We start from the raw sequence: 26,064 nt of genomic DNA on the forward strand, positions 1-26,064 counted from the left end.
TTCGCAATTATTACCTAAATAGAAATTAACGATCTCGTAGCATTGCCGAGAGGCTTTACTTGTTTAATGATTCTATTCTTGGACATTGAAACATATTTAACAAACGAACAACTTCTTTACTTCAGTTTTAAAGACATTGTCTCTGAAAGAGCGTGTTAGTAATATCTTTTGAGTTAACAACTATGTATACAATCTCGTCGGTAGACAAGGAGTTTTCGTTCTGCCAAAGAGGTGGCATACTGGCCACCAAGACCTTTGCCTTTTTAGTAAAAGAAAAATATAGATGTGAAACAGTAGAGAATCGCGCGGGAATAACGAAATGTAGTCGCGAATAGTTATTATGAGAATTATTATTGTAAATAATGTATATAGTTTATTATAAGTGATGTTAACAAGGAAATAAACGCATTTTGACTGCCGTGCTGCTGCTGCTGCTGTCATTTTATACAAGTACTATTGTATTACCTATGTCAATACAAAGTACGTGTACATTGCGGTTTGTCAAAGTTAAAAGTTTGTGATACTTTTTTAATTTCTGTCTCATTATACTAGTTAAAGCGGAAAATACTTTTGTACATAATAGTGGGTTTTCATCTATCGTCAGCGCTATGACGCTGATCACGGACCGCAGGTTGCAATCGCTAGAAAATGTCCGGGTTTGTCTTGAGCACGCAAATAAAAATATATTGTATTTACATATTTCATACAATTCGTACATATTCAAGTAGCACAAATTGTAGTCTATGATACTAAATATTGCTCAAATATATTGAGACCACCACTTATATACACATTATATTTTATTTTTCAAATAAAAATCTACTGAGGTTCAAGGATTTCGTTTAAAGTTTTAGAAGTAGTTAGCTATTTTTACATTATTATACTTTGAAGACAGTTTCCATTTTGTTAATGTAGCTTATTATACAATCTAAATTAATTTCCCGCTATAACGGACAAGGTCTATGTTAAGTGAGTCAAGTACATCGTCTATTTAGTGAGTGAAGCAACATTTAGTTATTGGCACCTATCCAAGCCAAGCGAAGTCAAGTTCGGGCAAGCCGCTGCAAGTCACGCAGCTATTCAACGTAGATTTACTATGAAGCAACTTTTAATGAGCCTCTTGTTTATTTCCACTGAAAGACAGGTGAAGCACGTCTACAGTATAATGTCGTGATAATTTAAAAACTTTAACATTAAAAATAACTTGAATTCATGCTAATTAAGTATTTTACTTAGTTTTTTCACTTATTTTCTATGGTACAAAATAATATTTTACGAATAGAATTTATAAACTCGAGTATTTATTCAGTATTGCGATATTCCATGAATTCTATTTTCCTTTTGCCAGTGTCGAGATGTAGCCTAATTGGATCGGAATGAGATTCAGATATCCATCTCTGTCGTGATCAGAATCAACTATTGTAAGAGTCAGTTAAGTGCTTGCTCTCATTTTGTCTCGCTCTGTGTCACCTACATATAAGATAAAACTATCTTCATTCAAACTTTCAATTTAACTTTTAATTCACATTTTATTATAAACTAGAATATTTCATTAACAATGTTTTAAAATGATCAAACTATTTTGGGGATTGAAAACTTTTTTATTGTTTTGGTCGAGTCCATGATTGTTAATTTTATATGTTCCTCACAATTATTTCGTCTGACAAATACAACGTATAAATAAAAGGAATTATTTTTATTTCAGTACAATAATCAACTCCTTTAAATTCTCTTGAAGCGTGAAACTAATATCCATAAAGTATTGTTCTGCAAACATTTGAACTGTAGGTATATTATATGGTGAACGTAATGGATTATATTAGTTTTTTTTCTTTTGCAGTTTCAACGATGCCTCGTCCTTTGTCATCATGGCATCATTCGGTGAGGATGGTATGAGAAAGCGTGGGGTACGATGCTTGCCGGACGGTGGTGGGTGGCGACCGTGACCCTGCTGCTGGCAGTGCGCCGCACGCAGATGAGGGCCTCCGCCACAGACCGCCTGGACCTCCACCTGGACCCTGGCAGGCACCACCACAGGCACAGACACAAGCAGACAGACGCACCAGTCACTCAGCATTACAACGATAATTCATACAATTTCCTTCCTCACTACGATCCTTTTACCTTCAACGAATTTTTACATAGAGAAATTTTAAATTTCGATTCTTACGTCAACGATAAAAAGAATGACTGGAATCAAATGTCCGGTGATATTGGAGAGTTGAAGGACAAGAAACACCAGCACTGGCCGATCAAGCGCGAAGCTGTGATAGAGGGGGACCTGGTGCTGGGCGGGCTGATGATGGTGCACGAGAGATCTGATAACCTGACGTGCGGGCCGGTTATGCCGCAGGGGGGCGTGCAGGCGCTGGAGACGATGCTGTACACGCTTGACATTGTGAACAACAAGCTGAAGCTCATCCCGGGCGTCACACTCGGCGCGCATGTACTGGACGACTGTGACAGGGATACTTACGGACTGGAAATGGCTGTTGATTTTATTAAGGGTATGTTTTTAATACCTAATATTGTGGATTTATTGATATAACTGTGTTCGTTTCCATTTCTATATATTTACATCAGATATCATTATATTCGAATATGATTTTGAATACAAATTTGCGTAGTGTTACTGTAGCAAGCTTATTTGTATAATAATTTCTCGCTTTACTGATTTTGACAGAACACCTAAAATTTGAGTGAGGGCATGGCTCAATAGAGTTTACAGTAGACCAAAACTAATAACAGTTTACAGTTATTACTCCCACAAGGCTACTTCATTTTCGCACAACGTTTAGCCACATCAACAGCTTTAGTGTTATAATGTTACAATTCTCTAAACTTCATAACAAACATTTAATAATAAACTAATTTCCATGTTCTCTCGTACTTTTTAATTATTTCCCATTGGCTACTTTCTGTGAAAGAATGTTACAAATCACTATAAAATCGATTATTTTCTGCAGATGTATTATAATTTATAACGATATAGTTGAACATAAGTAAACATACCACCGAAAACAGTTACCTAAAAACTGGCTACTTATTATTACTTATAAAGATAACTATTTGTGAAAACTAAGTTTTATAAGTATAACTAAGGAGACATAAGTCGAACGTTGTTGTCAGGATCAATCAGCAACATAGACGACGCGGAGTACGCATGCAACGCAACAGCGGTAAGGAAAGTCATTTCCGGCGTGGTGGGAGCCGCCTCCAGCGTCACCTCCGTGCAAGTCGCAAATCTGTTGCGCCTCTTCAAGATACCACAGGTATTATGCTATATTTGGTGACATGTTGTCAAGACGCAGTATTAAGTTTTTTTATTTATTAATACTACGGTAAACTTTTTTTAAATTAAATTTCTATCAATAGGTGTCATTCTTCTCGACGTCCCCGGAGCTGTCAAACAAGGCGCGATTCGAGTACTTCACACGCACCATCCCCAGCGACCTGCATCAGGTCAAGGCGATGGTAGAGATCGTTAAGCGGCTCGGCTGGAGCTACGTCTCCATCATCTACGAGGAGTCCAGCTACGGCATCAAGGTCACCATCATATTTCATTGTTTTGTCACTATGTGTATTATAATAAATGTCTCCGTGCCAAATATGTCTTTACTTACAAATGAAAAATGAATTAAGTTTATGAAATTAACAAAGAGGTCTTAAGCAGTTTTGAGGTAGAATAGTTTGCAACTTAGCGAATCAAATCGCATACACTTGTTATGCACAAAGTCGTCGTGTGGAATTTCATGTTTTGTCTGCAGTCACACTGGCACGACACGACAATGCACCGCATGTCATGTTTGTTTGTTGAACAAGTTTAATTAGAGGAGCAGTCAGCTGCAGGCGCTCCGCTGCTCCGCTTCGACACCCAACGTCGTTTGACATTTCTCACAATTTATCGACATAATAACTAATCTCATATAGCACCGCTAATGCACCGCATGTAGTAGCTTGGATTCGTAAAGATGTAAAGATCGTGCTTGAGGTTTTATTACATTTTTTGACACTTCCTGAAATTTACATTATTGGAATATATCGAACTCAGAATCGTTATTACTTTGGATATAACTTTTCAACAATAAATCCAGTTTCATCAGGAGTCTAACCTTGACATCCTCATCAGGCGTTCGAGGAGCTCGAAGCGCTGCTGGCGAGGAATGGCATCTGCATAGCAGTGAAGGAGAAGCTGGCGAAGGATTCGGGCGTCGCCACAGAGACCGCTTACGACAACATTGTCCAAAAACTGCTCACCAAGCCCAGAGCTAGAGGTCAGTGAACTGGCTGAGATAGAATACTTTTAGTGAAAATGTTAAGTTTGTGCAAGTGCTTGAGTGCAATCTCTTAGTTCTATCAATGGAGGGGTCGACAAAAATGCACAATGTATTACTCTACTCTACACCTCATACATATCCCTGGACTTGACATTATAAATTTCATCCAAAAAATATGAGCCAGTTTAACATTATTTGAAAAATTACAATCTATATCTAGAGTTAATTAGTGAGCATCAAAGTCTAGTCATTGGAGACTGCAATTAAATAGAGACCATTAACTATAGAGGTGTCACCTTTGTTTAGTGAAGAATTTGATTAGATACATCAATAAGGTCATAAAGGAGTTTTACTTACACGGCCGCCGCTTCAGAGAATAAACAAATAAAAACTCATTTACCTTCAAATAAAAAGGCAAGACCCGAGCTACTCTCCCAAATTAAATTACATTCCGCTTTTGACTGGGTAATTCTGTTCTAATAAGGGAAAATCTAAAAGAAATTGCCTCTAAACAAATTCAATTTTCCACAGAAAAATTATTGTGTTATACGTTGTTTAATATATGTCAAACTAAAATAATTAAATACACAACAATGGCGGAGCCAGACGCAACTTTACGCTTACGTTGCTTACACTAAGTGTGGTTTGTTGTGTAAGGTCCACATTATTCCATTGCCTTCTGTTCTTTTTCTTATAGCCCATATTTATTTATGAAACAGGCATCATGATTGTTGTTATACTCTATAAATATCAGAAATATTTTATGGAAACATAAGTACACAAATCATCAGTATATTTACAAAATGGTGGTGCTGATATCAGTGTTGAGTGGAACGGTTCGCTTGTTGGAGCGATCTGACACAAATAATTCATCTAAATGTGTTCAGCGCTGTGTCGCTAAATGGCAATCATTGGTTATAGACGAGGCGGAGGATTCAATTTGAGCGGGCACTTTAGCGAGAAATTGTTTCTTGTGACACATCTGCTGCGCCACGCCGCGCCACGCAACTGGGGGCCCTGATAAGACCCGAGGCCCACGCAATATTGAAAATAATCAAACTGACCTTTTATCCATCAATTACACATCGTAATACTGAAAGTGAACTCCGCTGAACGTGAATAGTTCATCGTTCGTTTATTACATTTTTGTTCCATTAATTATTTTTACTAGATTGTGTTATAATTGCAGTTTAATTAATGAAAATCCTACAAAATTAAGGACCAACAAAGCAAAATTGTAGGTCTAAGTATGCTTGTCCATGTGGCGACGCAGTTACGAATGAAGAACTATTATTTGTAACCAGGAGCGATAATCTTCGGGTCTGACCAAGAAGTGGCGGGCGTGATGCGCGCGGTGGAGCGCGTCAACGCGACCGCCGCCTTCAGCTGGATAGGCTCGGACGGGTGGAGCGCGCGCGCCCTCGTCTCAGACGGCAACGAGCGCGCCGTCGAGGGCACCATCAGCGTGCAGCCGCAAGCCAACGACGTCACCGGCTTCAAGGAGTACTTCCTCGGACTCAACGTTAAGAATAATAAAAGGAATCCCTGGTTTATAGGTGAATAACCAAGAGATCATTTGTATAATTCGATTGCCTATTCCAGCTCTTAAATGGCTTACTATTATACGTATCAGAATTCTGGGAGGCGCACTTCCAGTGTCGCTACCCGGGCGGACCGCGCACGCCCTACAACGGTCAGTACGCGCGCAACTGCTCCGGCAGCGAGCGACTCACACAAGACAACACAAAGTTCGAGCGACAGCTGCAGTTTGTCTCCGACGCAGTGCTCGCCTTCGCATACGCTATACGGTTAGACTATGTCCATTATCTCCATCGTGATCATTATAATCAACAAAGACGTAATATGCAGTAATGCATCTTGTTGCATGTGCAGGGACATGCACCTGGCGGTGTGCGGAGGTCGGCGAGGATTGTGCGATGCCATGCGGCCGGCGAGCGGCGCAGAGCTGCTGTCCTACCTGCGGAAAGTCAACTTCACTGGTAAGTACAACCACTTCGCAATAATTTACAAAATATATGATCTATATTAATTACAGTCGTTTACTTTAGTTTGCTAATTTGATTTAGGTATAAGTGGCGATGAATTCCACTTCGACGCAAACGGCGACGGCCCCGCGCGCTACAACATCCTGCACTTCAAGCAAGTGGCGCGCGGCAACTACCGCTGGCTCAAAGTCGGCCAGTACCTTGATGGAGTGCTGCAACTTAACATCGATGGTACGTATTTATTTGTTTGTTTAAAATATGAAACCTCGGACATTAAATTTTACCCTTCTCGAAGGACCAGACTGATAACAGACTTTACACAAAGGATTTTATGCCACAAAGGTTTGTGATCTGGATTCATAATTATGATTGTATTCGGTTCAGATATTCAGTTCAAGTGGGGGGAGCGGCGGCCGCCGGAGTCAGTGTGCAGCGCGGAGTGCGAGCTGGGCCAGGCCAAGCAGTACGTCGAGGGCGAGAGTTGCTGCTGGCACTGCTTCAACTGCACCCAGTACGAGGTTCGTTCACTGATTTAAGTTAGAACTTGGAATTATAGAGTCGATTTAATTGTTTGGAATGGACGTTGTTGACAGTGAACTGTTTGTTGTCAGATCCGGTCTCCGTTGGTGGAGACTGCGTGTGTGGTGTGCGAGCGCGGCACTTTGCCGGACGCAGCACGCACTCGCTGTCAGCCCATACCCGAGCTCTACCTCCGCCCCGACTCCGCCTGGGCCATCGGAGCCATGTCCTTCTCCTCCCTGGGGATACTGCTCACCGCGTATGTAGCTATTTTATCGTCTCTTGGGCCTTTTTACGAACAATGGAGGAACGCTTTGCGTTAAATGACGATCAAAGTCCGTAGACGGGATTAATTGTCTGACAAATGTTACTTTGGTAGGGACAAGTATTATAAATTTGAGCAATATTGGAGAAAGATGTAAGAAGTAGGACAAAGAAAGTGTTTTAATCTGTTAATTAATTATCTTTAATTGTAAATACGATCACAATAGACCGGACCGTGTTGTGTTAGTACCGCACTCAGTAAGCAAGAAAGTTTAAAAAGACTATACTAAGTATATATTTAAGAGTTACTCATTCACTCACGCGATGCATTCTTAAGCGAATAACTTTTTATTTATCTAACTTACATTGACTTATCAAAACAAAATACACCTTTATAACTTAAAATAGTAAAACGTTCCTCTAAAAAGCGCAGGTACTTAAGATTTTCTTTGAAAATCCGACCTCCTCGAGATTCTGAGAGTGGCGACTGTGAGCTACATTAACCTCACAAGTTCATGCGGCCTGCATCAAAATTTCTTTAAAAATTCTACAAACATTTCCTAGGAATAATTTATTTTCATTCTTAAAAAAAATATGAATATCTCATATGAAGTTCTGAACTATGAAAACATTTCCATTAAAATCGCTGAAGATATTTTATGTCCGTTTTATTGTGGCTACATTTAGCACAAAATGTTTGAATAACGTTAAGGTTGTGTTACGGGGTAGGTTTGTGTGCGGGGTGTGGGTGCGGCACGGGGCGACGCCGGTGGTGCGCGCTAGCGGCCGCGAGCTCTCCTACGTGCTGCTGGCCGGCATCCTCATGTGCTACCTCGTCACCTTCGCCCTCGTCTTCCGCCCCACAGACGTCCTTTGCTCTATACAAAGGTCTTTATTTCCATACGCCAAAAGTAACTAGCATTCCTGACCAGGAATGACTCAGTAAATGTAGGAATAAAAACATTTTAAATATTCACACCCCATCCAATTCCTACTTGCTTTAACTATCGACCGCTGCAAATTCAATTAAAAAATAGTAGGAATTTGAAAGCACACAGAAAGTCTAAATTGAAACCTTCCTACTCGTCTACAAAAAAACACACGTTCCCAGAGGCGAGCGTTTCAAAGCGAGTAAATTTAAACAATTCTATTTGTACAGATTCGGCACCGGTTTCTGTTTCACTGTCGTGTACGCGGCTCTGCTCACCAAAACCAACAGGATCTCGCGCATTTTCAACGCCAGCAAGCACTCCGCCAAGCGCCCCATCCTCATCTCGCCCAGCTCCCAGCTCGCCATCTGCGCCGGACTCGTCTCTATACAAGTAAATATCTTTTGTCACACTGCATTTAACATATTTCTTACTAAAAATTCAACTTAAACATCATTTTTATCACACTTTTTCGTTCTTTATATGTTTTATTATTTTTTCTCAAAATACAGAATGAGGTGATAATGTAAGTTACCAGATAGTTGCACGAAATAAAACAAAACACGCTATATTTATCGTAACTATAAAGCGCAGAGTTAATTAAATTTAAGAACGCTTATAAAAATCTAATCAGAAATTCGATTAGAATGTTCGATAAAATCCTTCACTTAATTTACTTCAATATCCTGCGCAAAACTAAAAAGATTATGACAAGATTAATGTGTTCCCGGAGCCGGGAGCTGCTAACTGCTAAATGACTGTGCCTTTTTATCAGGAAAAAGGTATATTTTAAGCCACAAGAGCTTTATTAATGAATACTTCGGCAAAGCAAAGGGAAAAGAAAACATTTTCCGTGTAATGATTATGTTGCGTTTGCTTTCACAGCGTTCGTACAATCTTTTGATCTTAAACGAATTTCGTTTTGTCTGACTGAAGCGCTCTTTGATGTCGATTACGTATACGATGCGATGAAACAAAAGCCTACTGTACAAAGAAATATTTCACGCTTTTCCACTTTATAAAGTACTTAAAAATAAGTATTTACTATTTTTACTTGCGTTGCAACTTTAAAGACGATGACCGGGTTATGATAACCTCACAGTTACAGTAATTAATAACCGATCGTGAGTAAAATACTTTCTTATGTTTTTGAAACTATTACAATATGACTTCTATCTTTTTTATTCTCTTTGACTTAAACAGAGACAACAATACAAGTTTCACCGCATTAAAACTCTTGCTGAAGAGTTTAGATATTGTTTGTAATGCAGGTAATGTAATGTTTTGTAGGTGTTGATAGTGGTGGTGTGGATGATAGTGTCGCCTGCGCGCGCGATGCACCACTACCCGACACGCGAGGACAACATGCTGGTGTGCGACTCCTATGTCGACGCCTCCTACATGATCGCCTTCTCCTATCCCATCGTGCTCATCGTCATCTGCACCGTGTACGCCGTCCTCACCAGGAAGATACCGGAAGCGTTCAATGAGAGCAAACATATCGGTAAGCTATTTTACAGAAGACTACAAAATTAGCAGATGTCCCTGATATTGACTTCCTGTATACACAGTCAAGGGATGAGGGATGGATATTCCTGAGAATGTTTCACGTTTTTTTAATCATATAGTAGTATCTATTCAAGTAATTTTTCAAGTGAATATTTGAATTGTATTAAAAAAATCTGTTTAATAGAACCAATGATAATTTTCCAACATTGAAATGTTACGCATCTCTACCGTTTTATTCTAAAGTATTCCTCCACACACAATACTACTACTTGAATAAAATATAAATAAAGTGCCATGCACTATGTTTGGTATTGTTCCATTGTACCTTGTTGTCGGCCTCAAAGACTTCAGCACTTACGAAAATTAGAAAAAAGGATTGAAATGCAGTCGACGGAAAATTGAAAAGTGCTCAGCATTTTAGTATTATACTCTTTGTCACAATGCTCGTGCTACTTAAATTCCACCTTCGTTTTTGTGTCGACTGACTTTGGGGGTGAGTTGAACAATGAGCAATACGGTTTTGCAATTTTTAAATCTTACTTTTAAAAGTGTGAATTTAAAATGTGGCATACTGAATTAAATTTTCAAACGTTGGTGTATATTTTTTATGCGAAACATTTGACTAAAGCATTCATTTAGTGATCAATCAACGATTCTGAGTGAGTCAGTCAGTCTACTACTCGCCAGGGTTCACAATGTACACGACGTGCGTGATCTGGCTGGCGTTCGTGCCGCTGTACTTCGGCACTGCGAGTCATGTCCCGCTGCGTGTCACCAGCATGGCTGTCACCATCTCTCTCAGTGCCAGTGTCACGCTCGCCTGTCTCTTCTCACCAAAGGTAACACCATCGACAAATATCATTAATGACAACTTAAGTAATCGTCCAAAAATGAAGGATATATAGATATAGATAGACATCGTCGTTAAATCACATATGTCTATTCAAAGGGCTCAAGATTACCATAAACTAGCCGATAAACTTGACCTTAATGTTTGGTGTTCACACTCAACTTTGAATTTATTTGTATACTTATATATGCAGGTTGGATCACATGATTTCTTTAGGCATATAACAAAAAATGTTGTTTCAGTTATATATAATATTGATTCGTCCGGAGAGAAATGTTCGCCAGAGCATTATGCCAGTCCGGTACAGTCGGAAACCGCCGCCTTCACAAAACTTTACACACACACAATCCAAAAGTGAGCATAGCTTTTATTACTAGTACTTTTAAACAGTTTAAGAATTTTGAATTACATTATGGCATTATTTTTCCCACAGAACCTTCTTCCGATAAAGAAACACAAACGGATCCGACTGACTTCAGTGTAGTAACGAACGGACAAACGGTGACACTACGACGTGTTAATTTAGATAAAGATGAAACAAATAAACAGGCAAAAGAAAATGGCGCAGAAAAAAAGATATCTAAGGATAAAACCGACGGAACAAAAGATAAAGATATCAAAGATAAAAAGTTAGAAAAGAAACATTCTAAAGAGAAATTAAACGAAAAGAAACATTCCAGAGAGAAGATACAAGAGAGAAATCAAACGAAAGATGTGAAGGAAGAAAAGATTGTTCCTGAAAATGTGAAACAAATGAATAATTGTGATATTTCTAGAGATAAAGTTGTCGTCGTTGTTCAGACAATGAATGAACAATCCGAGTCTTTATAGCAATGGGAGTCTTCCAAATCATTAAACGATGTTGGAACAAATCGAAATAATAATAATACTAATCTTAAGAAGAAAAGTTGCTCCTGCAAAATGAGAGAACGGAAACCAATCGTAGTGTAAATTGTAAGAGACACTTTCTAATATACATTATCATTAGATTAGGTAATATTATAATGTACATAATACTATGTAAATTTGTGAAATTCACATCTCAGTACATAGCAAATATTGTTCTTATAGCTTTAAGTGTTTTGTCTAAATAAAAATGTATCTCTTTGTGTAAACAAATACGTCGAGAATTGTAAATATAAAATCGAAGACATATAGTGAAATATGAATACTTCCATGATATAATTATGTACTTAGGTAAGATGTAAATAGTAGAGCCGATGTTATATAGTTAGTTGTCGATATAGCCGAGGCGAGCACTGAGCCAGGGCGGCGAGGACTCCTGATAGAATGCAATTTACTTTATAACTTGATTAATTCTTTGATAGTTGATGTACCTCTCATACTTTACATTGTTTTATTACTGTTGTGATTTTGTAGTGTTTTATCACATAGACCTCTCCGCCTTTTGCTCGCCTTGTATATATTGAAAAATGCAATGAAATGCCAATCATATATAATATATAAACATGAATAAAATAAAATGTTTTGATGGTTATTTGATTTTATTTCTTACAACTGAACTTTTATAGTAGAAAGACACAAGTGAAATAAGTTCAGAACACTTTTATGAGCGAAAGCGAATACCAGAGAATGAACGAGAAGAATATATTTTCATTAGTCAGTAGTCTTATGACACCTCCCTCTACAAGATCGATCAGTTTTTAAGAACACAACAGAACTGACAAATATATCGTCTATCATAAGCTTAAGAAACAACATAGAAATAATAATAAAACTGTAGAGCTGATTACTTTTTAAAATCGTATCGCTATCTCTCTTTTTCCAAAAGATAATAATTTTACTGACAATAGAGTAGCTATTTTTTAAAGAACATATTTCACCAAAAAATAATTACCCAATAAGTTTAATGAAATATGGCGCGTTTATTATTTAAAAATGAAAAAAGGTTTTACGCAAAGGATCTAACGAGTTTCGGTCACCTGATATCATAATTCACAGAATAATTTGTTCCCGCGTAGTGCGCGCGCCATTGTTGAATTTCGTTTAACATCGTCATAAATTAATTTTGATTAAATCACACGAGTAGTGTTTCTTTGAAATGATTGTTCTATGCAATTTTGAGGTATTTTGCTCAATGACATGACTAAATTCTAGTTATTTTACCTAGACTATTTCATTTGGAGTTTATAAAGGGTTATAATATCTAGTTGCAAACTGAAATATCTAATGTTAGTTAAAAATAAATACCAGTTGCAGTTATATTATAAACAGTGTAACATAACTCCTGATCGATTCCTTACTCTAACTAAATCTGATAACATAGCATATGTTATAATACTAGACAATTACTTGTGGGTATCGAGATTAAAACGCATTCAACCACTCTGTATAATTACTTATGCCACGGGCTACGGCGTAGCACTAGTAGATGTACTGCGTAGCTATAATAGATCTACAGAACACACATTTACATAGCATTTCCGATAAAATTTAATCTTCGTATATAACATACATACAACGTACATAAAAAAATCCTTTGAAAGCAAACATTGATGCATATTGAATGTTTTAGGCCTTATAAATAACTGCGATTTTTTAAAAATATAACAGAAATTCGTTGTTTATTTTGAAACTTCGATTCAATTAAGCTTACAGCAAATTCGAGTATCGTTAACGTCCAAAGTGGCCGCAAAGTTTTAACTTTGTTATATTCTAAACTTATTCAATTTTTGGTTCGCAACCAAGTTTAAATAGCTTTCCTGTTTCGTTGTCAGCCCCTTTTCTAAAGGCTTCGCTTTATTGAATCTATCTACACTTTCTTCGTTAATTAGATATAAAATAATTCGACGAAGTTACAAAGTAAATAATTATTTTGTAATAAACAAACGGTTGCCCGCAGCTTCGTAAATAATTAAACATTTTATCAAATATTAGTGTGGCAAGCGATCGTTAAATTAAAAAAACCTAAGGTGGGTACCTATTCCTGAACATTTTGTAAAAATTATATAATATCATAAATTTCTCAGTTTATTTAAAGACAATTACAGCGATGAATCACATTTCAAACTTTTAATAACTCTGAACTTTGTGTTATTAGTTTATTTTATAAAAATATTGTTGTTTTTTTTTATTCTAGTATTGTCAGATCATGTCTGATATGCATGCAGTACAACATTCCGGAAGCAACCAAATTTATTCCATTCGCGGCCACAGAGCAGAGCATGTTCCATGCATAGAAATAAGATAATTCAGAACCGCGGATACCGGTTTTGATGTCATGATTCAATCATTGCATTAGAATTACATTTCCAAGTGAAACATGATACAGACGGAAGGGAACTAAATTGTTATTCAAAACTACAGGAATCTAAAATAAGTAAATGTTCGTATAAAACTATGCCGTATTACTATTATCTACGCAGCTACATGCGGTCTGTTGCATTTTAAAATTGAATACATAAATGCATGAGAACTGAACAACTTTCCCCGCATACGCTATGTATACTGTTTATATTCCATACTTAAATAAATAAAAACTAATATTGTCTTTGCAAATTTATATACTTATGTTTTTTCTTCATCCTGTTATGACGGAATCAAGGTAAATTTGATTATGTAATTACTAAACGAAAAACATTTTCAATGATCAACAATATCTATTAAATAAGAAAATTGTAATGTACAATAAGTATATACCAGTAGGCATATAAGGTATCTTAGCGAGGGCAAACATATCAGCGACCCTCATAACCCGGGCTGTCGGCTCGCCTCTGTGATGTATTGCCCCTGTTTGCGCCACATCCTACACCTCACTTATTTATCAGCTTTACAGATTGTCTCGACCTCAAAAAAATACATTGAAAACACCAATATACAAAGTTACAACGACATATAAATTTACTTTTGTATGAACTTCCAGAGATGTTACCGTTGTGATACTCCCCAATATATGCATTTAATACCTAAATCCATTGATGAAAATACAATATACAATTTTTTTTTCTATTCACGTACTTATAAATCTCTTTTGTTTTAATTGGAGTTTTTTTTTAAAGATAAACATATCTTTATTATATGGTATGTGTTTCCGTAAATCATAAATAATACATCAATTCAATATAGCATTAGTCAATTTACTGGATAACCAAGAGGCATACAAAATCGAGGCAAATTATATTACAATAATGCATCGCAGAGCAATAGTACTCAGGATAATTGCTCAATGGAACTGTCCTGTGTTGGAATTGTCTATCTACATAGTCTGCACTAACATGCTAATTACTAGCTTTAGGAGAGCTTTAGGCGTTCCACTACATCTGACTGCCAATTAGGGAATTGAATATCAAGCGAACGTGAACATAAATTAAGATTATTGATGATTAATGTATTTGCTCTTTGTGCTTTTGTTTTCTTTGTGTTGAATACTCTAAAAACACATTTTAAAGCTGTAAGTGTAGGGTTAGAGAGTAAGTAAAGAGAGAAAAAGTATTGTTCTAAGAAATTTCGACCTAAAAAACTTAGCTATCTAGACCATAATGACTTGATCATTATTACAAAACTTGTAGAAATAATTGTTATTTCTATGACAAAAGCCTCAGTTCAAAGTTCACTGAGCAATGAATAAAGGAGTTCTTTCTAGAAACTTCCAAAAGTGGAATTGATTGATGTTGCCGACATAGAAAGGCTCCGTAAATATTTATGATCCACTGTAACTTGACCTACAGAATACAATATTCAGCTTTTTATTTTTGTCTAATCGAGCGCAAACAAGATTTTACATAGTTGTTGTCGACCATCAATCAAACATTTAAGAAAACTAATCGTGGATCAGCATTCATTTGAAATAATATAATGAAAAACAAAATAGGCAAGCGATGAAGATGATATGCAAAAAGTATATTTATTAAACCTAAGTATCGTAAGAATAAATCGTACACAATCACACGAACAAACAGACTCTGTATTAGTACTTACATATACTTATATATTAACCTCCTTACTACATTTAATTTAATTTCACGGCGATTACTTGTTGTTTTTAAAAGCGTTATTATTTTCATGAAATTTTCTCTGGCCGATATTATATAGAACAGAGGTTGTGAATGAAGGCTACAACTCACTGCCAGATTTATAACACTTGCCTCGTTATTTAAAAATTAGCACCGTAAAAAAATAATGGTCGCACTCACCAATAATGAAAGTTTGAAAAGGCTCATTTTAAGATGTTAAAGTAAATATTTTATCCGTCATTATTTGCCTAAAAAAATAAAATGTTAAACCATTTTTGTGTGCACAATATGGTTATTTTTTAAACATGTAAAATTTCCCGAGCAAAGAGCAATCGGCAAGTCAATAGATACGGTGTGATAAATCGCTCCAATGTTGCGTAAACATCCCCCGATATAACTGAAGCGATATCCGATACAGAGCGCTGCCAAAGGGTCAGGAGGGATAACCAGGGACGAAATATCGCTCGTAAAGATAAAAACATTGCCAGTTATTGTTTCCATTTAGGATTATATGTTTATACAACAGCAAACTACTTTAATACATACTAATAAAAATAACTAGTTTCAAATCAACTAACATAAATAGAAAACATAATTTACACATACAATAAGAAGCAAATATTAAGGTAAAATTATTTACATATTACATGTATTATGATTTGAGTCGCGTCGTCTAAAGAAGTTATTCAAATCACAGACACTTCTTTTTTCGCAGAACGACGAATAGAAAATATTTTCCATTAATAATTTTGACATGACACATACAATATATAGCATTTGTACAATACTTTACTAGCGTCTTGCCCAGGCTTCGCACGGCTGTCCACGCGTAATATTATTTTTACCACAATTCGTATCAGCTAAGTAATGGAAAAAGTGCATACCTAATAAATTTGCATGGTGGAGATAAGAAATATATAACATAGATAGAATGATGCGAGCAATGTAGTTGTGGAAACACCAGTTTACAGGAAGTGAAACTGCAATATGGCAACAATATAGGTAGCGAGGACGGCGAGGAAGCGCGGCGGCAGCGCGGCGTCCAGCGGCAGCGGCCCGTGACCTCCCCGCCACACCTCCGCCTGCTGGCTCTGACGACGCAACAAACAACATAAATCTGCAACAAAATATAACTGCTCGCTTAAATTATTCTTCTTCTAGTCTTACTGTTTTACAATCGAAGTCAGCAAGCAAAAGCTGCATCCTTTGAGATAGTCGGTCATCAAGTTTTATTACATTACGTATTTACCTAAAAAGTGATCATCTGGTACTTTTACACTGAGTAGAATACAGACGACTTGAGTGTTTTTCATTTGCAAATGCACATTCTCTGCCTCCATACTTAACAAAGTTAGCAAAGTTATGTTTTTTAGCCACACGACCGGGGCTAAAGCATCAGATCTCGACCAAACTTTGACCTAAAAAAAAAACAGAAAAAAATAATCTAGCCGTTGCCAACTTGTTTAAGTAAAAATATGTTAATGTAAATTTTTTTGCTGTAAATATTAATATCGTAAACTTTACAGCTAGATAGTTATGTCTCTCTTGGATCACAGAGTTACTCACCAAGATCATAGACTGGACATTAACTAGAACTTGAAAAAATGAAGTTACAACCATAAGAAAAATCTGTAAGAAAATGTTTTTATTATTTCTAATTATTCAAAACATGATATCAATAATAATAAGAGTCAATAATTACCGTATGTTTAAAAACTTGACAGTAAATTATAAGAATGTCAATAAGTTGATCATAATCTCTTGTTACAGTTTTCAAAGGAGAATAATCCGATTCAATATTGCCTCTATCAGATTTATGAAAAACGCAGTATAATTCTGTAAGCCACGCCTCTATACGATTTCCCAACATATTTATCATACGTATGCAGATAATGATATTACAATCGAAGGATACGTAAATAAATTGCGTGAATATTTTTAAAATAAATATACCAATACTGTCATCCCATCTGCACGCGAACTGCATTACGTTAAATATAATCATCGCTATAATATATACATAATTAACAGCAGTCACATATCTTGCATCAGCTTTCGATAACTTGAAGCGTTTTAATATTCTTTGTAGCGATATAATTAAGTACGCAAAGTTATTACTTTTTGTACTTGTTATTGTTGAGTTAAAAATAAAAGTAATCGTCAATGACGCGGCGTACGCAGAGACTGCAGCTGCCAGTAATCCAGTACAGTGGTTCCAGTAATCCATTACATAATACAACCAGGCCGATAGAACGCCAATTGCAATCAGATAGAGGAACGCGTTGAACTTGTGACTGTTAGATGTAATGAGACCGTATCGCATCGAGTACTTGGGTGCTAGAGAGAGACACTGCGCCACGTACAGCGGCCACAGGACTGACTTCACTTCCGCCTCCACAAAGTTGTCCAACATAAAATCTGGATTGTGCTTCGTTAAAGCTTTGTTACATTTCAAAACACGAAATTTACTTCTCAACATGTTTGCGGACGTTAAAAGACACGACAATTCATTTACAGAAATAGTATCAATATTGACTCTTCATGCTTTTAATATAAGTACATTGCTTTGCTTTCAAAATAATGAGGTAGCGATGTTGTAATGAATTAATTTATAACATCGACAATTCAATTTAATTAAGTTTTAAATCTAAGAATTGTAATTAAACAAATGGATGTACAATTGCAAACGGAAATTTGCAATTATCATCAAAATCATTTAAGAGATGAAACCACGTGGACTCTGCTGACTACCAGGCTACCAGGAAACAATGGATGATGTTCGGAATGTACTCATCCTTTTCATGATCTTTGACAAAACACTGTGTATTAATGAAAATCCGAAAGTGGCCGATGCCTTCCCAGGTATCTAATGGAAGACGGATCTGCAGGAGCTTCGAGTTTTGGCCTGGGCCGAGTTAGTGCGAAAGCTGACTTTTACCTTCCGAGATCAGGGCCCAATTTGTGCCGATGTATTACTCTAATGATTTTAGTTTTTATTGAAGGAAAAGATGGGTAAGGAAACTTAATAATACGGGGGAATGGATAGAAACTTTTCCCTCTGTACAAAATAAAGATACACTGAATATTTGTTCACGTTTTTAATTTTTTCGATCCTGATATCGCTTTTTTACAAATAAACTTTTCTGTATTCCCCATGTTCCACATTACAACTTTATAATGATTGATATCAGCATAACATGTGATGTACTAAAGCACTAGAAGAAAGTTAAATAATTAGTTTATAAGAAGTAGAACTGCAGAATAACGACAGTGTAGGTGGCGAGTACGGCGAGGAAGCGCGGCGGCAGAGTGGCGTCCACGGGGAAGAAGCCGACCGCGCGTAGCCAGCTCACCCCCGCGCGCGGTTCTTGACGACGCAGCACACGGCATAAATCTACACAAAAACGGAATAGAAAATTTATAATCCCTTTTAATTTTAAGAAAGAAAACTAATTAGAAATTGAAGCTCTCTACATATTTATTTTGGCTGGAACTTTTATTTTACGTACTGCTTTACGTGAACGTTGTAGGCCGAAGCCTGCCTCACAAACACTCGCAAACTGACCTGCAGATGTGTGTGTTGCACTCAGCACGGTGCAAGCCACTTCAGCGTTTTTCATTCTCAAACAAACATTCTCACTCTCCATACATAATATTGACATCAAAGTAATATTTTTTATCCAAAGAGTCTGTGATATATACATAGTTCGCTTCCAAGATGGTACCTAAAAGATTTTGAAAATCCTGTTATCCAACATTAATCTTACTATTTCTGTCTAATGGGTCCTTTATGTGTGAAAATAGTATCTTGAATAATTATTTCATGGCCATCATTCTAAATTATTACAACTTTAAATATTATCTTAACAGGGCGACTCAGCAGAATATAACTGTATGTAAAATACTCACCAAGATGATGTATTGAACATTAAAAAAAACTTGAAAGAATGACATGACCACCGAAAACAAAATCTGAAATTATTACGAAAATGAAATCAAAATCAATTATCATTATAGTACAGTATAGTACAGTAAGTGATAACATGAGGCGATAGTCACCGACACTCCGAAAATTTTATTGCAGATGTCCAGCGCTTCAACAATTTTGTCGTAACCAGTTATTATTTTTTTCATCCGGCTCTCCGTATTCTTGATGTAATCTCTTTCTGTATCATTTAAAAAATTTGTAGAACAAAAATGTTCCAATTCTAAGATCCATGTCTCTATGTATTTTCCCAGCAAATGTATCGTACGAAATTTGATAATTAAATTACAGTCATTGGAAATATAAATCAAATGCACTAAAAATATTCTAGAAACCGAATGAGGCACTTCCACCACTCTGAGTATAAAATGTACGGCGTTGAAAAAAATAATTGCTATCAGAAATATCCAACTAACGATGCTTATATTTCTAGTATTTAATTTGACGTACTCAAAATCAATATGAATTTTTTGAATCAATATTATTAAGTATGCGTTCATATTACTTTTATATGTTGTTACTGTTGAATTATTAATATATACAATAATTAATGTTATACCATAAGCATACAAAGCCATAGAATACAGTATACCAGATGTAACACCGAACAAAGAACAGAACCAAGCTGCAGAGATTGCAACAGCGCACACACATACGAATACATAAAAATAACAACTGATGGATGTAATGAGACCGTATCGCATGGAGTACTTGGGTGCTAGTGAGAGACACTGCGCCACGTACAGCGGCCACAGGACTGACTTCACTTCCGCCTCCACAAAGTTGTCCAACAAAAAATCTGGATTGTGTTTTGCTAAAGTTTTGTCACATTTCTCAATACGAAGTTTGCTCGTTAACATTTCGATGGATATTTCGTTAGAACAGCCGCTCGACATTGGATACATTCGAAGTGGTTAATGTATTGTCATGTACAGCTATGCTTTTAATAAAACAAACGTTATATTGCTTTCAAATTAATCACGTGGACAATGTGTTGATGTTAACTTGATTAAAAAATAACAAATTATATTGAAAATTAATATTACAAGAAAGTTAAAATATTAAGATCATATCTACATATATCACAACAAGCACTACTTCCAAACGTCGAACAAAAAGATAATCGTGAACTTTTGGAATCTTACTAATATTATAAATACGAATGTTTAAATGGATGGATAGATGAATATTTGTTAGAAGGTAGCTCCAAAACGGCTTATCTCGAATAAATTTGGCATAGACGTAGAACATAGTCTAGAAGAACAAATAGGCTACTAGGCTACGTAGGTTTATTAAATCCGCGCGGACGAAGTCGCAGGTGACAGTTAGTTAGAAATGAATGTATGTGAGTTTATAACTGACATCTATAAATGGACGCGCTATAAGACTTAGTATTTTGTGTATATTTGATTTTCGCCATTTTTGCGCTGAAGGTAGCGGTGTGTGGCAGTGACGTGTATTGGAAGTACATAATAGAGATAGAATTAACTGTCACGTAACATCAACAGGGGCGATTAAATCAGAACGAAGCAAAAGCTGTCAAATGTCAGTGGTGGAGTCCGCTTTAACATCTTCGCACAAATTACTTTTAATTTTGCTCGCCCGGTGAAATGCCACGACCACACAGAAGACAGGCGTGAAGTGGAAGCAATTTCGCGTGCAGTCTGATGAGTGTGCGGCCCGGAGGCCTAATTTTAGTCCTCTTTCCCATCCCATCCTATTTCGTGTAAGGAAAGGATGGGAAGTGGAAGTGGACTTTCCGGATGAGGGGATACATGGGAAGGGAAAATATTTTCTAACTGTGCATCTCCTCCTCCTCATTTTATTTCGATTTAGATACAGACACTTCAATTTCATTAATATGTATAGATTTAGTGTTGCTCTTTTGTAAAACTATTAAAGAATATCGTTGATGGATTCTAATAAAACATAAACGGGCTAGGAAAGAAATTTAATCTGCAGCAGCACGACAGCATACGTGGCGACGGTGGTCAGCAGGCGCACCGGCAGCGCCGCGCCCCCCGCCAAAGCCTCGCCGCCGGCTTCCCCACCGCCCGCCACACCGCTCACCTCAGCATCTGTCACACAAACACTCATCTGCCGTCAACAGTACGTCATAACATTCCAGCTCAAGTGATTCTCATCGATCTTGTCAGTATGCCGGAGTAAGTTTAATTTTACTCCGACACTGAGATGTTAGTTCTTAACATAGTGTATTACCTGAAGATGCGTCCACTTCTTCTGCCATTATACAAGTGACCCGAATGTTTTTCATCCAAATGTAAATGTTCTCGCACTCCAAGCTTATCACGGTGACCGACAAAATGTTCCTTAAATTCCACGTCAGTGCAAAAACAAAATTAAAATTCCAAATAGGCTCCTAGAAAGTTACGAGCCGGTTTGGTTACATCTCCTTTTACTTATATATTTTTACGTCCACAAAACTATGTTGTTACCTCAATGAGCGTTTGTACGTTAGACATGGCCTGTACGAATGTCGTGAACACGAGGCACGCGATCTAGAGAACAGTGGAAAAGAGTATTAACAACAAAATCGACTTAACTATGGTACTGTTATTCATTTATACAATTACCGGTATGCCAAAGACTGACTGACACATTCGCCCGACTGCAATCAATTCGTGGTACGTGTGTGCAAGCTTTGCTAAATGTGAACATCTGACCTCGTCTTCAGTTTCAGTGTTAGACATATTCAATATTTCTTCATATTCTTGAATCCACAAAATTATCGCTCTTTTAACCAAAGTCAATACACGCGCTATATAAATATTATTGCAATCAGCGACTAGAACAAATAAATGAGTCAAAGCAGTAAAAGAGAAAGGGTCTTTGAAAATGATCATGCGAAGTATGAAAACAATAATATGGTACAAGAGAATGCTAAAAAATAGAATCCAATTAATAACCATTGCGCACTTTACTTCCATTTTGACAAACTTATAAGAGGAATGTATTCTTTGAAGCCGTATTATTAGATATGCGCTAATTTCACTTTTCAGAACCGTCAGCAAACAGTTCACAACGAAAACTGCAAAGAAGGACCAAATCTGAAGGCTGACAAGGAAAAAGTACATTGCATTTAAATTATCTCTTAAGATACGTGAAAACAAAATGATGTCATAATTATATTTGACGAAGATGAAAACAGCACCGGTGGCTATGATAAGTTTAGTCCGGCAGCTGTTAGATGTGAGCAAGTCATAACGTATGGAGAACTTGGGAGCCAGCGTCAGACATTGTAGCAAGTACAAAGGTAAAATAATCTTACGGAACTCAGTTTGTAAAAAATTATCAAACACGAAATCGGAATTGAAATTTTTTCGGAGTACATTTTTTATTCTTAAGTTAGAATTTTTAAATTTTATTTTAATCATGTTGTTTAACAAGCCGCGACTGTCCTCTGTCAGTATGTGATCCAAACTGATGACTATAATAATTAATAGACACGTACGTTAATTTTATTGATTTCTTAAATTAATTTTTAAAGTGCTTTCGATTTGAAGGACGATAAAACATCCACTGATAAGGATTACAATAATGAAATTATTAATGATCTTTACAATTTAAAAAGAAAGTTTTTTGCAAGCCGGCTTTTGGCCTTCCCAGACGTATTTTCAACTCTAAGTAAAGTGACAGCAGGGTTAAAGTCTATTAATAAATGTTATATTTGTTTTGTTCAACGTTATTTTCGACCATAAAGGCTGAAGTAAATATGAAAGTATAGAAATAAAAGATGTTATTGGTTAAGTCATTCACGTTTAATGTATGCACAAATCTTACAATGTATATCATATTAATGTTGTAAATGCAAATATTTGTATAGATGCATGTTTGTAAAGTGGTTTGTTGGAAGACAGAACAGATCTACAGATCGAAATGAAATGTGGCATAAATGTGGACCATAGTCTGGCAGAAAACATAGACTAATAAGTTCTTTAATTCTACGCAGTCGAATTCGCGGGCGACAGCTGTTTTAAGATACGTTTCAACAATATAACATCAGGAAGAAGTTCTCTTAAGAAATACATACACAGTGGACGATTTGTTTGCAATTTATTTCAACACAAGAACAGAAATATTTAAACTATATTGTAAAAGAGATATGTTCACAAGAAGTGATATTGCAGTATGACGATGACGTATGTGGCAAGCACGTCGAGGAACCGCGGCGGTAACGCGGCGTCTACGGGGAACAGTCCGGCCGCCCGCAGCCAGCCCGCACCACGCTTCGAGCGCGCCCACGGCTCCTGTCGGCGCATCAGCTTTGACATCTCTAGAGTACAACATACAACAGTTAACTTTACACCTTCTTTATTACATTTTGACATCTAAAATATAAAGCAAATCGTCTCTTTATGTCTCTGACCTGTTGCTGTCTCTCTCGCACTCAGCACGATGCAGGCTACTTGAGCGTTTCTTACTTTTAACTGTATAATTTCACTTTCCATACACAATATCGCTACAATTGTAAGATTTTTCACCCAAATCAATTGAGCTACGTACATTGATTTCGTCCAAACTGGCAGCTGAAATTCAATTATTTTCTTTGTTATGATATTAGGATTTATACAATATAAGTTTAGTTCCAAATATTGTCGAACTTTAAACATAAATAAGTAAATTACTTATTTCAATGTTTGAATAACTCACAGATAGAGCTGCTTGGACGTTAACAAAAACATGAAAAAACGACGCCAACACAGTAAAGAAAATCTGAAAACAAAAGAGAGAATCATGAAATTTAAAGTTAATAATCATTCGAATATTGTATAATAATAAATAAGTGAATAATTACCGGAAGTCTGAAAATTTTATCAGAGATTTCGAGCGCTTCCATAAGTTCGTCGTAAGCTAAAATTAATTTGTTGAAATAATCCTTCGGCTCGGTGTCATTACAATTTGTACGAGAAAAATATTTCAACTCTGAGATCCACGTGTCAATGAGTTTGCCCAACAAATGTATCATACGAATAGCAACAATACTGTTACAATCAATAGAGAGGTAAATAAAATGAGTGAAAACTATTGTAATTAATACCCTCGATTCTAAAAGACGAGTCGTGAAATGTGCAATATTGTAGGCAATTATTACCATTAAAAATACCCAGTTTATAATAGCAATACCTCTATTATCAAATTTGACAAACATGAAGCGTTTCTGTATCCTTTGTATTAATACAATTAAATGTGCATTCATGTTACTGTGCGATGTCGTTATAAAAGAATTGAGAATTATAGCAAAGACTAAAGTAACACTGTAAGCAAAAAGTGTTACAGCATATATTCCATCGCCTCTGGTCAAGTAGCCCAGAACACTGGAGAACCATGTTATACCGATCCCGACAGCGCACAAGAAGACGATCACATTGAACTTGTAACTGTTGGATGTAATAAGACCATAACGTATGGAGTACTTGGGGGCCAGAGACAACCATTGCACCACGTACAGCGGCCACAGGACTGACTTCACTTCCGCCTCCACAAAGTTATCCAACATAAAATCTGGATTGTGATTTGACGAAGCTTCTTTCGATTTCTCGAGGCGGAATTTACTTCTCAACATCTTCGCTGGTTGAGACACAACTTTGGTATTTGAACAAGTGACAAGTATATTTTTTTTATTTTTCTGTATCCCTATAATTTTAATAAAGCTACATTTGATTGCTTTCAAAGTAATGAGGTAGACAGAGTATAGCGATGTTTTAATGGATTACTTATTAATAACGTTCCGATACAACATAATATTATACTTGATGAATTAAAAATTTACAAGTTGCCATAAATATGGCGCAGATCTTTCGAAAGAGAATATACGTCTTTCTATTTTTTAGTTTAGAGCATTGTAGCACAAAGGCAACGGACATTGAGATATTAGTTAAGTTTAACTGGCTGTTTATATGCTATTATAATAATAACAGCGGTAAAGTTAAATGTTTTATATATGAAATAAAACTTTTACGAAATAATTTTAAATCATCATAAAATGTATTCTACACATTCCAAACATAGATGTCGCCATCAGTCTATTTTGTTTTGTTGGCATCATGACATTTTATAATTATTGATGCAACAGATCGAGTTTTTTGTTTTTCCTTCTGTTTTCATGTTTTAAGAGAACTCTGCTCTCTCAAAGTAGTTTTTAGAAGCGAAAAATTGTATTTTATTGAACTTTAATAAAATCAATATTTTAATAGCAATTAAGAAATGATAAGGCTAATTGATTGCTTTTCTATATAACATCGATGAATAATAATTATAATATAAGTAGGTATATATAGCGGCGAGTAATAACGTACATGTAAACCTATAATTACAAGTAGATTTGATAAAGTACTATAGATAACCAACCCAACATAAAACGTGTAAGAAATATGTACTTAATTAGAAACACCTGAGCCAGCCTTATTTTATGTAAATTCTAGATGACGGTTTAGAACATTAACCGATTTTGAGTAAAGTGTCATCCGATTCGTCTTCCCTGGAGTGTGATACGATAAAACAGATATATAGAAGACATGGAAGTAAAATTATATTAAATTTATTAAAAAGCGAGAAACCTGAATTAATTTAGTTTAAAATAAGAACCGTTTTATAAACGCTCAATAGATGGCGCTATTAACTAGTCACTCGTGTGTTTTAATTTTTATATTCAGGTTTTATTATATCTATACTTTTTGTTTATTATTTGTATCGCAGAAATTAGGAGTTAATAAAAATAGATAATATTTAGT

General features: G+C 36.1%; 1 protein-coding gene across 1 annotated transcript; it reads left to right on the forward strand.

Annotated features, from left to right (window-relative positions):
* Nucleotides 1-330: 330 nt before the first annotated feature.
* LOC106127040 (metabotropic glutamate receptor 2-like) lies at nt 331-11,796 on the forward strand. The gene is made up of 17 exons (XM_013324983.1): nt 331-480; nt 1,841-2,507; nt 3,130-3,272; nt 3,376-3,546; nt 4,130-4,274; nt 5,582-5,833; nt 5,911-6,085; nt 6,171-6,277; nt 6,365-6,514; nt 6,668-6,801; nt 6,895-7,061; nt 7,796-7,954; nt 8,226-8,388; nt 9,286-9,499; nt 10,192-10,343; nt 10,597-10,708; nt 10,788-11,796. The coding sequence occupies exons 2-17, from the start codon at nt 1,913-1,915 to the stop codon at nt 11,183-11,185; spliced, it is 3,237 nt and encodes a 1,078-aa protein (XP_013180437.1). The 5' UTR covers nt 331-480; nt 1,841-1,912; the 3' UTR covers nt 11,186-11,796.
* Nucleotides 11,797-26,064: the final 14,268 nt, after the last annotated feature.

Source organism: Papilio xuthus, unplaced genomic scaffold (genome assembly GCF_000836235.2).
Source record: "Papilio xuthus unplaced genomic scaffold, Pxut_1.1 DF824888.1, whole genome shotgun sequence".
Classification (NCBI taxonomy): domain Eukaryota; kingdom Metazoa; phylum Arthropoda; class Insecta; order Lepidoptera; family Papilionidae; genus Papilio; species Papilio xuthus.

Excerpts from the sequence above, each read along its gene's own strand:
- LOC106127040 (XM_013324983.1), top strand. The coding sequence starts at position 1,913 with ATGCTTGCCGGACGGTGGTGGGTGGCGACCGTGACCCTGCTGCTGGCA. Across the intron at positions 6,802-6,894 it reads TCAACTGCACCCAGTACGAG|ATCCGGTCTCCGTTGGTGGA; the intron begins GTTCGTTCACTG and ends GTTTGTTGTCAG. Across the intron at positions 7,062-7,795 it reads CTGGGGATACTGCTCACCGC|GTTTGTGTGCGGGGTGTGGG; the intron begins GTATGTAGCTAT and ends GTTACGGGGTAG.